A 15,546-nucleotide genomic window follows, 5' to 3' on the forward strand; every position below is an offset into this window, starting at 1 on the left:
CCAGTGATAGGAGAAAGAATAATGTGTATAAGCTAAAACATAGGAAGTTCTGCTCAATATGGGGAGAAACTTCTTTACTGTGAGAAAGATGGAGCACTGGAACAGGCTTCCCAGAGAGGTTGTGGCTTCTTCTCTGGAGACTTTCAGAACCCACTTGGATGCTTTCCTGTGTGGTCTGCCCCAGGTGATCCTACAGGGGGGTTGGACTAGATAATCTCTAGAGGTCCCTTCCAGCCCCTAACATTCTATGATTCTGTGATCCTACAACATTCTATAAGGAAGCTGTGAGGGTGTGGGTTATTTTACTATGTTTCAGCTAGATGCTGATCTGTGTGCTGGCTTTGTATGTTCAAAGGGATGTTAGGAGGTGCTCAGCTGCAGCTGATGTTCAGCAACACAAATTCAACCACAATGAATTATGATTGAAGATGAAAGCTGGGCTCTAAGGGACTCTGTAGAAAGTATTCTGAAATATGAGTGTTTACAGAGATTTCAAACACTACAGATTGATCCCCTTTCCCAGAACCTATCCTATGATAAGATTAGTGGCTTTTTTTTTTTCCCACCGAGACTCTACAAGATGTTTTTCTAAGTTATTTCACAGATGGTAACAAACAAGAAGCTGTTGGTGTGTGCACTCTTGGAAATAGCAAATTCTTTGTAGAATAGAAAGGTAAAAGTTGTGATGTTTTGGGGTTTCTGTGATCCCATGGTGTTTTTCCAGCTGTACTCTTGTTGCCTTGCAAATTCTCATTTGATTGGTTGCTTCCACCTTACTTAAAGTTCCCCCTGAGTTTCAACTGATACAGTGCTTTCTCCTTCTTCCCTTAAATGCTTGGTGTTGCTGCTGTATGTTGTCATGTAATACCTCAGATGATTATCTCATCAAACATTAGGAAATGTTGGCAACATTCGTGAGCAGGATATGGAAGCTGCCCTTGAATGAGTCTTTTGAAACAAACTGAAAATGTACAAAATTTAAAGATAAAATAATAATGGGGCCAGACCATTGATTAATGTAAATCTGCTGACAGAAGAGACAAGGTGATGATTTACATCAGCTGAGAATGTGGCTGATGAAATTAAAAGAAAATAAAGGGTTTAGGGGACTAGTGATGCTGGTCTCTTAATGTAAGCACAAGCTTTCACCCAAGACCACATCATCGTTAATGAGTAACTGCAGTGCCAGAGGGGTCAGGTTGTTCCAGACACTGTAGCACTGTGTTACCTCCTACAAAGGAAAGAGGAGCTGAACCATGTATTCTTTAATTAAATCCTGGATCAGGTCTTCTGCTAGGATGGTTTGGAGTAACTTTATATAATTCAAAGGAACTAAATTGATTTACAGTGGCTGAGCACTTGGTCTTTTATTAATGTATACTGTTGTATAGTGAAATGATGAGACATGATTTTTGTAACCATGAATAGTTTGTCAGACTGAAGTTGTTCTAAATTCTGTTGAAGACGGTGTCAAAAAACCCACAATAAGGTTAATTAGAAGAATACTATATAGGCTTGGGCTTTTTATTTTGTTTGATTTTTTTGTTTGTTTGTTTGTTGGCATTGTTTGGGGTTTTTTTAGGGTTTTTATTTTAGTTTTTTATTTTTTAATTTTTATTTACTTGTTTAAATCACAGTGCAGTATAGATGTAGCCAAACTGTTTTTTGTAGCCACCTTTCTTTTTCAAAAAGGTGTCTGGAGAGTAAGCTAGGGTTGCTTGTGATGATTTTTTGTGCTCTTGTAGTTGGAGACCTTGTACTGTAGCCAGAATATACTTTGGGAATTTGTAAGACTCCTCTCTTGTGAATTGTGGAATACTGTATTGCAGTTGCTTGTATGTCTGTATGCTTACCAGCTGCACAATTAAAGGTGTTATATATGGCTCATTTGTAGCACCCCTGTGCATTTCCTTCTGTTTAGTTCTTTTAAGCTTTCTTAAAAGTTATATATTTATTTCCTCCTTCACTCTCTCTCATTTGCAGCATCACAGTGTCCTGAATGAATATAGTTTATCTTTCTTTTGGACCCTGAAGCAGATCAGGTGTAAAATATGCCTTCAGGAGGCAAGCAGTCCCAGAGGCTTTTGTTATCCCTTCTCTTCCAGACAAAGCCTAAAATCTGCCTCAGACCATGACCCCACGAAAAGATAAAATACTTTTGCTCTTGCTGTTCATGTTGAGTGTGGCAAAAGACTTTAGAGAGTTGTGTGTCACCATGGTCCAGCATTTAACAACCACGGGGATTCTTTTATCTGCATAATTTGATCTGGGCTACACTTTTTAAGGTGTTAAATAGCGTCACAGTCATTTTCACAGTGTTTTCATGCATTGGTTTTCGTGGTGTTAGACTAGCAAATATAATATTGCAGTAACATACTCTTTTCATCTTTTAATACAAGAGCCAGATTTCATTTAAATACACTTGACAAGCCAGTGTAAGATTGTATTTTGTTGTGGTTTGGGCCATGTTTAGGTAAAAAAGACAAATATTAAGTCTCTGGCCAAACTGGTCCCATCTTACAGTCCCCTGCAGTTGTCCTGCTTAAGAACAGGGCTGATTTGTTATCCACAGATGACTGCCAGAAGTATTAATAAAGGTCAGACTTGCAAGCCAATGTGACAGTATCTATCATTGGCAGAATTATAATCCTTCAAATAATAAATGAACTCTTGATATATATCAGGTTGTTTGTTTTCTCTGTGTCCCTGTCATTAGGCTGCGTTTAATAACATGATGGCCTTCTGAGGTGTCTCCATCAAAATTAATGGTTTCATCAGCTTGCAAGAACAACTAAATAAATAGGCACACCTGGGAATATCCTAAGGGTCTCATTTATGCCTAGGAAGTACTTTCTAACTAGTTCTGGTAAAGTGTGGATCACTGGTACCTGAGTGTTACAGACCAGATCAGAGAACTTTTAATGGACTGTTTGGAGAGTGGGAGAACTTGAGTACAGGTATCAACAGCATAAGGGAGCTGTTGGAATGGATAAGGAATCAACTTCTAGAAAATGCAATATAAGGCTTTACTTGTTGTATATTGAGTACTTTATAGGGAATTAGCCTGGCAACCTAGCAGCTACACAGGAAAATGTGTGGACAGGTAAAGTCAAGTCATTCTTGTTTCGGATGGAACCTGTGTTTGGAGCCTAAACATTAGGACCTGATGCTAAAGAAGTAAATCAGTATTGTCTCAGACTTCAGAAACATACCCTTTGGAAAAGCTACCTTATTTTTTCAGTATTCTGAACTTGTCTTTTAGATTTCTTACACTGGGCAAATAACCCATAATGGCTGACAGCAGCAATAGAAGAGTTTTCAGATGTTCCAGTGTAAATTGCGGTTGTTGTTTTGGTTTTGGTTTTTTTTTTGTGTGTTTGTGTCTTCCTAGAGAATTATTAAATTTTCATCTCAGATTTTGGTGACATAAATGACCTTTTTTTCTCTGAAAAATGTGCTTCAGATGTTCCTGCAAGAATGGCTGAATTCCTAAATTATTTGTCAGTCTCCAAAAACTTCTTTGCCTTCCCTAATGAACTATATGATAATAAACTATTACTGACTTTCCAAGCCTGTAGTAGTATGTGTGAATCTTCCCTCTGACTTGGAGTGCACTGGAATTAAGAACAAGTCTGTGGACTGCAATTATTTATGCATTAAGGCATAGCTTGTGCATAGTCTAGTTCAAACCTCTCATTGTAGAAGGCCAAGACAAACATGATGAGATGATAAGGAGTAAATACACTGCCTAATAGATGGCTTGCACAAAGGGGAGGTTCCCAGGAGCCTGTTTCCTAATGTGGTACACAAGCACAGCTGGCACAATGCTGCAGTGACAGCTTTCATGCTGTCTCTCCTCTTGTTGAAGTTTCTGGCCAAAATACACCTCTGCAATGAGTTTCAGATCATCATGCCCCTCTGCTTGCTTCTTTTTATTCACTGTGCTATGCAAAGGCAAATTCTGCCTCCCTCCATCCGCACCCAATGTAGGCTTTCATGTTCTCTGGGTCACTCAGAATATTGGGAGGGCTACACTGCTTACTTTGAGAAAGGCAAGAAGGCTAAGTCAGCCAAATTCAGAATGAATGCACTTCATTTGTAGCAGACATTGTGAACGGATTTCACTCAGCAGATTTACCTGTGGCTTTCACTTGAAGTGATTGTATGACAAGGAATGCCAGTTTTGCTTTTGTTTAGTTTCATTGCTTTTTCTTTGAGAGTGCAGGTTTAGCTCCATAACTTAAGTGCTTGGTGCAGAATTTGCTGTGTAAGGCTCTTTGGGTTATGTGAGAAGTCAGATTTGATTATTACAATAATAATTTTTAACCACAGTCTTGGTTCTTTCAGTATATACAAGTATATACAAGAGGAGGATCTGAAAAGCACTCCTGTCAGTAGTGCTGGCTGACAGCACTACTTTTTTGTGAAAATCCAAGCAAAGAATTTAAGCACTGGAGCCCAGATAATTTTCCATAAATTAAATGAGAAGTATTGGTTAAGTTAGTACAGTGTGATAAAGCTGGAATACATCACATTATCAGACTGCTTTACATAGTGAATGGAACATTGCCAGTTTAAGTAAACTGTGTGCATCTACTTGAAACATTGTCTCTGTGCATGCTGGATATTTAATCCTTTAAGCCTTTATGGTTTTTTTGTGGGGTTTCTTTGGTTTTTTTTTTGTTTTGTTTTGTTTGGTTGGTTGTGGGCTTTTCGGTTGTTGTTGTTTTTTTGCGTTTTTTTTAGGAGTGGAGCCAACCTGTTCATGCATGTACTGTGACTTTTGAATGTCAGTTTTGGCTTGACACCTTGTTTTGGTTTGCTAATTATAAAGTATTAAAAAAAAAATCTCTAATGATTTTGGAGTTTGGGTTTATCTGTCTCTTTTTTGTTTTCTTAATTTGAAAGTGTGTTTATAAATGCAATGGAGAATCCTATCTAGGCAGCATTGTGTAAATCTCTGTTCTTCTGTAACTTTCTGTATATGACAATACTGATGGGCTATTTGATTGATCTCGAGGCACTATCAGTTCAAAGGAGTACAGAGGATAACACTGGGAATTAAGTAGCCTATACTGTATTCTGAGAGATAAAAGTCTGCAGTGCACCTCACTGGAGAGCCATTGCCCTAAACTGAGGATATTATTCAGCAGTCACTGGAGTCAATGAAGATATCCACACAATTGTGACCTCTCATGCATATGTAGTGCCAGGCTGCACTGTGGTAGACTCTGCTGGGGCTGTTACTCAGTGTGTATATGAACTTGATGCTCTACAGAAGGTGAAGCTGGAATGGAATAAAATGTTCATTTTAAAGACAAGAACTTCTTTCTGTATGCTGTCCCCTTTACTGGTGGTGGTCAGGGCAAAATCTTACCCAATATTAAAATTAAGTAATTTCTATTCTTTTTCTCCTCGTAGGTTAAGCCAGTTACTCACAGTAGAATCACTGTGTCAGCACGGTTTCGAAAACCACTCCAGGAACCCTACACTATTTTGTAAGTAGAATTTTCAGTTAGTGAACTGCTGCTTTGGGTGGTGGTGGTATCTAACTTCAGAGGAGTTTGTTTAAAACGGTCCTACAAATTGATTTACTTTGCTTTATTTCAGCTTGGTTGCTAATGGAGACCTTATTAGCCCTGTAGTACGCCTCCTCATTCCCAGGAAAACACTGAATCACTGGGACCACGTTCTTGAAATGGTTACAGGAAAAGTTACCCTCAGAAGTGGAGCTGTTCACAGGTATCAGGAAGCTGGGTATTTGGAAAATATATTTGGTATGCATAGATCTGTTTTTGAGTCTCCAGAGATAGTGTAATGGATCATTCCTCCTTCATGGGAAATTCCACTACAACAAAATTAAAGTACATCGGAAAGCCACAAAATGGAAATTTGTTAACCTTCAGATTTAATTTCACTGCTATTTAAGAAAAGCAAACCTCCATTTGTTTCAGCTGTTATTTCTTCATTAAGTATTTAGTTACCAGGCATGTAATAATACAATAATAATGCCATATATTTACTATTAATAATTAAATTAAATGTCAGAATAAAATACATGAACACAGTAAAGTTGGTGAAGTCCTCAGAATGTGCAATAATAGATGTGATTCATGATACCTTTTAATTATGGTAGTTCTTTAAATTCATTGAGGAACTTTCAAGGAAAATATGTATTCCTTGGTTTTTAAAGATGTGTGATGTGACTAGGTTGTGCTTAATATTCAGCCAGTTCAGTCTCCTCATAAGAGCTAATGCCAAATGTTCTAGCTGGGGGGGGGGGGGGGGGGTTGCCAGTTCCACTATCTCAGCAGTTCTGGGTTGTGGTATCCCAGGAATAGGAGATGGTCTATTGGATAGGTAACTTTCAGTCCCTTAAGGCTTTTACAACATAAAATAAGTTTTCTAAAATAGGATTTGGTAGTTGTTCCAGGTTTTAAAGCAAAATGATATATGAGGTTTCCATGAAAACCATTGTAGTGTGAGCAGGCTGCCAAGGTGTGTACTGGCAAATTACTGACATTCCAGTATTGCCCCATGCAGAGCCCATTACAGGAAATCTTTTCCTCAGTCAGGAAAGGGCCTTCTGTGGAAAACCATTCTTCACAGATTATGCAATTTCTGAAGCTATGCTTGTGAAATCTTTTTCAAATCAGTGAAGACAGAATAGTCTTTCAGTTCTTCTGGTTGCTTTCCCAGAGTTGATTCAGATCATAAAAGATTAAGGTAATGCTCTCTGTTGACTGTTGGCTTTTATCTAATTTTTCCTCTAAGCCTTGCATTTCTCTTTGCCTACTATCTGGCTGCTTAGCACTTCTAGTTGCAAGAAAGTAAACCTACATGTATTTGCAGCTTTCTGGATCTGATTCTCAGTGAGTGTATCATGATAGTGACCAGAGTGACAGCTGTTTGCAACATACCAGTTCTTTCTGCTCTCACGTCATTAAACAATTTGAAAACCTTTCACACTTTATTCTCATTATGTGGTGTCACTCCTTGGTGGTACTGAATGATGTACATGAAAGCATAGCTAGGATTGCTTTTGTGAAGTTCCCCCAGTGGTCAGTTTTAATTCTTTAAAAAATAAGATAGCATAGATGGCATTTTGTATTGTTCAACGTTTTCCATTCTATTAACTCAGTTGTCATTTCTTTTCTAAGAATATGTATAAAATACTTTAGTAAAGCAATCATTGTTCCTTAATAAGTTACACAATAATAGCTGGGGTTTACTGAAACTGTTGGCATTAGAGGAGGTCCTGTAAGACCACTGATGCTGGGAAGATACAAGTTCTCATAAAAGATAAGTCAAACCAACAGGAACCTGTATTATGTATATAGCAGTTTTTCTTTTCCATTTCATGAAGAGACATAAAAATCCGCCAAGTCTTATGCAATTTCACATGTGGCTTTTTTTTTTTTTAAAAAAAAAAAAAAGTTATTTTTTATCATCCCCATCAGAATGGGAATGGAAGCAAGAAATATGAGAGAGCAGACAATGACATAGTAGCTTTTCTTCTTGCCAAACTGGATGGGGAACAGGGAACAGGCTATAGCATCCCAAAGGGAAGTTACCTGGTGCGTGTGCAGCTGGGAATGTGGGGACATTGCTTCTTCAAGTTGTGTCTCTGCTATCTCCTTTGTCAGCCTTTATGCTTTCTTGGTTTTGGGTGCCACTTTTGGGCTTGGATTCAGGAGAGAAAATGGAAATCCACTGTCATCCCTCAGGACAAGCCCTGGGTCATCCTCTGGTGCCCAGAAGTGCCCACAAGTGCATCTTTGTTGCATAGTAATAGCCAAAGAGAATGCAGCTGGTCTTTGAACAGTTGTGGCCAGCTGGAGGGACAGAAGGCTGCAGAAATAAGGGTCACAAAGCTAGTGTGATGCTTGTTAGGTTAATATTTATTTGTTTGAAGTGCCATTTTTAAAGAATGCATTTTTAATGTCACTTTTGTCTTCAATGACTGATTATGTTTGATTCAGTTATTACTGTTAATTTTTTTCAGGCTGAAAAATACCACTAGGGACTGCCAGATATTTGTCTGCAACACTTGCAGGAGTTATATTAAGTAAACAACTTTTGTCCTTTAAATATAATAAACACAAATGTGCCGACTGCCCCTGCTCTCTCCCACCACCCCCAGTCCATAATGCATTTCTTCTTTCTAGGCAAAGTGCACAACCAGAAATTATTGTGGTAAAAATCTACCTGGTGCTATAGACATATTGGTTATTAGTATTGATTGCACAACCAGAAATTATTGTGGTAAAAATCTACCTGGTGCTATAGACATACTGATTATTAGTACTGATCGCAGGTCCCCAAGATACATAACTTCTTGTTATAATGTAGTATTGTATTTCCTGGAACTTCCAGGTATAACCAGGTATAACCACGTTTCGACTTCCTGCTCTATACAATCTAACAATCTCAGTGCATTATTATCAACATGGGATGTGTTAGGTGGACAGGTTCTGAATTCTAAATTATGGAGCCATTAGTACCCTGTTCTTGCCACATTGCTGCATAGAGCCTAAAGCACAGATGGGAGGAGGAACATGGAATAAGAGAGGTCAGGAACTCATCGAATAGATTCCTTCCAGTGTAGTAATCTATCTAATTTTAGAAACTATGAGTGTATTTCATCTGTCATAGGGCTTCACACTTCATTAATTTTATATATAAACTGTGATTTAGTCATTATTTTGCTCTATCTTCCCTTATCTTTTTTTTTTTTTTTTTTTTTTTAAATGTAGTGATAGATCATTGTATGGCACTCACTAAACTTTATTTGGTTTCATATCTGGAAATGCAATATGATTTAATGAGTTTAGATTAACATAGCTTTCAATGCTCTTTATACACCTACCTGAATGTTAAGGTTTATGTTTTTCAGACTTTACACTTTAGATGGAAAACTTATTCAGAACGGGTCAGACTTGGAGAATGGACAAATTTATGTTGCAGTGGGTAGAGAAAAGTTTAAGAAATTGCCATATGGTGGTCTGCTGTTTAGCAAACCTACAATGAAAAGGCCACAAGGGTAAGTTCAATAGGTGTGTGATATACTCACATGCTTGTGTGTGTCAATTTGATTAAAAGGTACCACTAGTACAGTACATAATCATCATCCCAAGAACAATGGATGGGTAACCTAGTATGGATGCAAAGCTTTATTGACAACTTATGAGAAAGTTGAGATAACAAAAACAGAAGAGAAAATGGAAATTCAGAAGACTATTTCATAAATGAGCCATTGATTATGTATCACAAATTTAACATTAGATGAAGGAGTATTTTAATGGCTTAATTTGTTGGGTTGGGTTGGGTTTTTTTGCTGGGATACAAATATGTATATCTGATTGAGAATAGGTGCAGCTACACCAGTCTTGATGTATTATTGTGTCATAGTGTTTTGTGGAATATGTACTCCCTTGGTAATGTTTCATGTTTGGGTCTATTTTTTGTGGGCTAGAGTTAGCACATAATTTCAAACCATGTGTCTCTAAGGAGAAACTTGGGCTTTAATATCTTTGGAGAACATGAAAATTGGGAGCCATTTCATTGAAATATAGGGAAAGAAATGAAAATTTGTCCCATAAATTGGTGTAATTTAGAAACTTTATACTCTTCACACAAACTGGAGTGTAATTGTCTTGAATTTCTTCATGGGCAACTACAGACATTGTGAATAACTTGAAAGTATTGGGGAAATGGTATTTGCAACAAATGAATTTAAGGACATTGAAAAGCTATTTTGATCAACTGATTTAAACAGAGTTGAAATTTCTGGAACTTTTCATTACTATAAATCTTTCACATAGTAATTCATTGAATGAAGCTCTGCAAATTTTGGTTATATGAATTATATATTGTAGGGAAATGTAATTCATTTAGTCAAATAAGGTAATGGCTATGCATTTAAACATAGTCCAGTGAATAGAAATGAGTGATTAATAGTAAAAATGTGCAATGAATAAAACAACTCTGTTGCCATAGCTGACTTGGTATTTTCTGACTTGGTTATAGATACATAGTGTATACAATTCTAAGATATGGTTTATTTCTGCAGTTCCAAAGCCTCTGTACTGCCTCCGATTGTGGGATCTCAAAAGTCTAAGGGCAGTGTAAGTATCAAGTGCCATAATAAATTTTGTTTCTAATTTTTCTTAATTCCAGCAGATGGAATTTTGGGGTTTAATTAAATCTGCAGAGAAAAAAATCCACAGCTACCTGGTGGTATGCTTATTAAAACTTGATGAATTAATAGCTTGATCGATTAGAAAAAGAAATCTGAGAAAATATTATTGCATTAGTGGCTGCTTTTTTTAAAAAAAAAAACTTCCATAGCACAAGTCAACTGCTGCCTTCAAGGCTTTCCCATTAACTTTGTTGTTTGCCTTTGTTTATTTGTTAAATTATTTAGTCAAATTATACACCTAAAGGAAAAAAAACCATAACCTTTTACAAACGTTCTTGAAGAAAATGGTGTTTTGCATGAAGAGTCTATGACCCCAAAAAATTTCCTGACACATTATTTCCTAGCTAATAATTAAATACTGCTATGTAACTTATATAGCTTTTATATGTGTACAGAATGAGTCCACTGTGGATTTCAAACAGTGCCAAATCAGAATATGAGTGTCTGTTTGCATCAGTTCTGTACAAGTGAAGTTTACTGTACAAGACAGAGTGCACACTCAGAGTCTAGTAGTTGATCCTGTCCATTCACTGTTTACAAAACAAAAAAGCCTGGAGGCACTGAAAAAAAAAAAAGCAATAAAATATACAAATCTGTTTCATTCTGTTGAAATTCAGTAGAATATAAAGAATAAGATACTTCCAAGTGGTGTTTGTTTTTAAGGTGTGATCCTTGCAATCCTAGCTTTCATAAAAATAATAAGTGCTGAAACTTAAGGAGGCATGAATATGTACTAATGCTCTAAAATATCTAATGCAACACTTGAACTGGCATGAATCATGCAATTGTTTAGTTCAGTTTGATATCTACACTGCCTTGCTAGTATTGCTTGGGAAGAACAGTCTCCAGTTTGAATTACAAGAGGCTGAAATGTTGTTGTGCCCTTGTTTCTCACTACAGAGGAAGGAGAAGTGGTAGATTTGACATTGGTCCATGAATGATAAATTAGATGGTAAAAGATGGTATAAAATATATTTTAAACAGAACTGGCTTCTACCATGTGAGAATCAGAACAATCACATAAAAATATAAGAATGTATGCAAGATTTTATAAAGATATGTGGTATATTTTTTAGGACTTAAAAAAAAATATTTAGGACAATTTTTTTAAATATTCTAAAATTTAAATATATTGAATTTTACCTTTATCTGTGAGGTGAAATGAATTGTCCATGACCATTGCAGGCCTTTCTGGTGGGCAAGTTCTAAAACGGCATTCATGCAATTTCACTAAGTGAAACAATGAAGTAAAACATATATTAATCTTTTGTGATTTGGCCACATTTTGTGATTCACCTGTGATAAGGTGAACAGCTTCAGATACTGACAAGGTCTTCTGCCCTATTTTGTGTTTTATGTGCATATGTGTTTCGTTGTTATGTGGAATATAAAACTGGATTAGGAAGAAACTATACATAGTGTTAGACAGGCAACAGTAGGAGGCTGACAGCCCCTGATCAGAGGCAATGGTGTGGGTATTTGGTTGGTAGAGTCTTTATGCAGCCAAGAACAATATAAGCAGCACCCTAAGGGCCTGAATGTACAGGTCAGGTTTTTACAATGTTGACTATGAACAGATTTAAGCTGAAGAGAGGTGTGTATAAATAATAAAATCTCTGGCTAGTACACTTAGGATCATATATACATCAAAGATGTAAAGATAAGGACCAGGTTTCTAGTTTGGTTTCTAGATACACCAGAGAGTAACAGAGGAACTGGCTGATGAGGTAACTCAGAGCTGATGTGTTGGCAGACTCGTTTCTTATGTCCACTTGGCAATCAGTGTTACAGCCATATGGAGATTGTCATCCTCTTCCAACTCCTTTTGACTCTTAGATTAATGTCTACGTCTGATTTACACAGGAAATTAGTTATTCACAAGTTATACATGTTATAGTTTGTGACTTTCCACACGTGTGCATAGATAAGATATAGCTTTACATTGTGTGCATTCAGATATAGATTGACTTAGCCATTCTTTTCCTCATATGAAGCATTATTTCCTGATAATAAACATGTTATTCTCCTACAGGAGTTGTTGAGGAGCACTTAATCAGTTGGATAAGATAGTAAATTAAAGACATAGTTACAGTTTTCTGGATGGTTTAAGACATTGCTTAACTGTACTGATCGTAAATTAAGATGCTTCTTTAACCTCTGATAACAATCCATAGTATTAAATGTTACAATAATACTGAAATTAAAAAAAAAAAAAACCCTTGGTTTTTTTTTCCATTGGTAGTAATTGTGTACATTTTTTTCCAGGGGAATGATCGGCAATCTAAATCTACCATTGCATCCAGTGACCTGGGTGAAAACAGTTCCTCACCTCAGCCTCCCAAAGGGAAGGACAAAAAAAGCCAGAATCCAGAGAATTCTGTGCCCAGACAACATTTTTCTAACAACTATACAAAAGTAAAACAGACAGTAAGAGTAAAAGCTTCCATGGGAGTCCTTCGTGATAATGGTCAGTACTGACATATATACATTATTGTAGTATGGTGTTGCTATGCTTTTCACTTAAAACAGTGAAACAGTGGAATAATATGCTTTCATAGCTCTTGAACTCTCTTTGCTCAGTCTAACAATTTACAGAAGTTCTTTCTTCTTAGGAAATCTACCTATGCATAACTGCTACATACTTGGCTTCATATACATCCCACAGGAGATTGGATATGATATTTAGTATACCTTGGAAGGCAACCTAATATGGTCCTCTCTTTATGCTTTTGCTAAAAGCATAATATAAAACATATTTTGACCATTTCCCCACTGTTCTAAAAAAGTTCAAAAAAAGTGAAGAGAAGGAGCTGGTCTGCACCTCACTATCTCTGAGGATTTCTGTTTACCTGCCTGGTTCTATATAACAAAATTACTAGACTCTCAGGAAATAACACAGTCATGAACTCCAGGTAGCCAATAGCTGCTGAGACTACTGGAGGTTTTCTCAGAATTTCTTCTTTACTGTGCTGTGGCAGCAGTTCAGAACTTTATTCATAAATATCCTCTTTGGAAACCTACAGGTATGAGATGATTTTCCCCCTGGCCCTATTTATTTTTATGGCTATAAGACTTTATCCTCACTACAGATATTGCTGTCATTCTGGGATGGCTATTTTTCCTCATTAGTAAGTTTCAAAAGCCATTAATACAGGGAAATTGGTATCTGTCAGGAGAAATTAATTATGCTTTTCATAACATTTGGCATTTCTTCCCACTGCTGGTTAAGTGTTAATAATTAAGTGTGCAATAACAAATCGTGGTCTAAAACTTTGTCGTATGCCATCCAACAGCAGTTTTATACCCCTGTCGAGAATCATGAGTTGTAAATTTACTTTGAGTTCAGGGCCTGGTTTGTAAATTTGAGTTTTAAGAGATCAGTGAAGTATAATGTTTTGTAACATAATTATGTATAATTGGAATGATATTTTGTAATATAATTGTCTTTTCAAGAGTAAGTTTCGTGAATTTCAGGTTTATTTTAGGCTTGATTCAAATACCATTCTATCCTTTTTCCTTGTAATTGGACATAATTCTAATGTAGTCAAGTGTTTTTATTCTTATTTTAGAAAGACTATATTATAATGAAAATTACTGAAAACACTTGTCTTTCATAACTCATGAATATATTCTCCTTGAAATCATCATGATATATCCTTACTTTTTACAGGCCAAGTGCTAAAAACATATGAAGGAGAGACTACCAGACTACAACTAGCATCTCAGAAGGGGCCTTTCATGCTTGTTTTGCCATTTTTAAAGACTCAGAATCACTACATGAGATGCAAAGATTGGAAGGAAAGGCTTTTATGTTTAGGGCTGCATACCCTCCACACCTTCAATTTTTTATATGGTTTGGGTTTTTTTGAAACAGATAAATTAACTTCTTTTGAGAAATGCCAATGCAGAATTTTTTATTATATTACTAAATATTATTATAGTTCTTTATTGTGCGGTTCAAAATCCACATGTTCTGATCTATTCTCCTGCTCAGAATACCAAATGTGTCTGAACGTATGATTAGATATGCATTAAGAACAACCAAGCCACACAAAGTTTTCTGATAGGTATTGTGCCATTATGGTGACTGTATGCTGTTTTTTCTGGCTTGAGGATATTTTTATTTTTAAGTTTCTATAAATATTTCCTGAAAGCAAATGGACCCCTTTTGTGAATCTGAAAGAAATTTGTTCTTTTTTGGCATTGCATTAGATTACCAGAGATTTCTGATTGTTCTTTGATGCCCAGAGGGGGGAAGAGTGCTAGAAGCAGCGATAATTTTTCTGTCCTTTCAGTAGGCAGAGACAAAGTGACGAATCTCACTTTGCTAGATAGCAGACAACTATAGGGAGATATTAACTCTCCATATTTCATGCTGTTGCTGCTCCACCTGCTGACAGAAATAGTTGGAAATCCACTAAGTCTATTGAGGATGTGACTGCTTTCTTCTCATGACTTTTTGTTTTGGTTTTGTTTTGTTTTTCCCAGGTCTTTCCATGCTTTTTGAGACCCCATGTAAGTAGGATAAGCTGTTCAAAGCAGACAATTTGGTTTGAGATAAAGTGTGTGTTAGGAGAAACTTTTCTGTGCTCCTCTATTTATTCTCCGTGTATGAAGACCAGCTGGTAGAAATGGGAATGAGTAGTTTGTTGTATGTGCTCTTCTACAAGTCTGGGTAGACCTTGCTGGTCATTCAGGCAGTTGCTGAGGGAGATGAAGCCTCTAGGTTGAATTCAAGGCAATAGTTGGGGATGTGACAACCAGAGTTGTGTTTTGGATTTCTTGTGGGGTTCAGTCCCTCCTCTCAGTGGACCTCTATTGATGAGGAGATGTATACTAAGCCACTGAGAACTGTTTTCTTTTGCCAAGCACAACAAGCAAACCGTCTCATGCTCCTGTAAGTCTTTAGGCTAACCACAGTCACAACCACAGGCTTATGAACATCTACAGACTTATCTTTCCCCAGTTAAATTCCCCAGTATTTGTTCAGCCAAATGAAGTATTCCAGGAAGCAGTAGTTGCCTTAAGCTTCTTATCACAAAGCTACTATTCAAAGTGCTTTTAAGCCCTGCTTGCACAAGAAGTGCATCCTATTATGATGTTATTGTAGTTCAGTTTAAATGTATTTCTTTGCCATGTGGTTAAAACTGAATTTAATTTTAGCATCTAAATAGCTCCTAGCTAACATTCGAAGACTCTCAAGCTGAATCAGATTCAGTGGAGAGAATAGGATTAATTCAGAGCCAGAGTGGTGCTTTTTGTGGGAAGAGGAAAACATGCAGTGCTAGTGACTTCATAGCAGTACTTGTACTATGGTGCTTAATTAAAGTGAAGACTGCTGCCAA

General features: G+C 36.7%; 1 protein-coding gene across 2 annotated transcripts in view; it reads left to right on the forward strand.

The window, feature by feature from the left end:
* DCDC2 (doublecortin domain containing 2) overlaps window positions 1-15,546 on the forward strand; it is a 60,995-nt gene that overhangs the window by 14,510 nt on the left and 30,939 nt on the right. For both annotated transcript variants that reach the window (XM_071736307.1, XM_071736309.1), the window contains 5 exons: window positions 5,422-5,498; window positions 5,611-5,742; window positions 8,897-9,043; window positions 10,073-10,127; window positions 12,467-12,668. In XM_071736307.1, coding sequence (XP_071592408.1) covers window positions 5,422-5,498; window positions 5,611-5,742; window positions 8,897-9,043; window positions 10,073-10,127; window positions 12,467-12,668 — 613 coding nt within the window. The remainder of the gene's footprint in view (window positions 1-5,421; window positions 5,499-5,610; window positions 5,743-8,896; window positions 9,044-10,072; window positions 10,128-12,466; window positions 12,669-15,546) is intronic.

The sequence above is a fragment of the Heliangelus exortis genome, chromosome 2 (genome assembly GCF_036169615.1).
Source record: "Heliangelus exortis chromosome 2, bHelExo1.hap1, whole genome shotgun sequence".
Classification (NCBI taxonomy): domain Eukaryota; kingdom Metazoa; phylum Chordata; class Aves; order Apodiformes; family Trochilidae; genus Heliangelus; species Heliangelus exortis.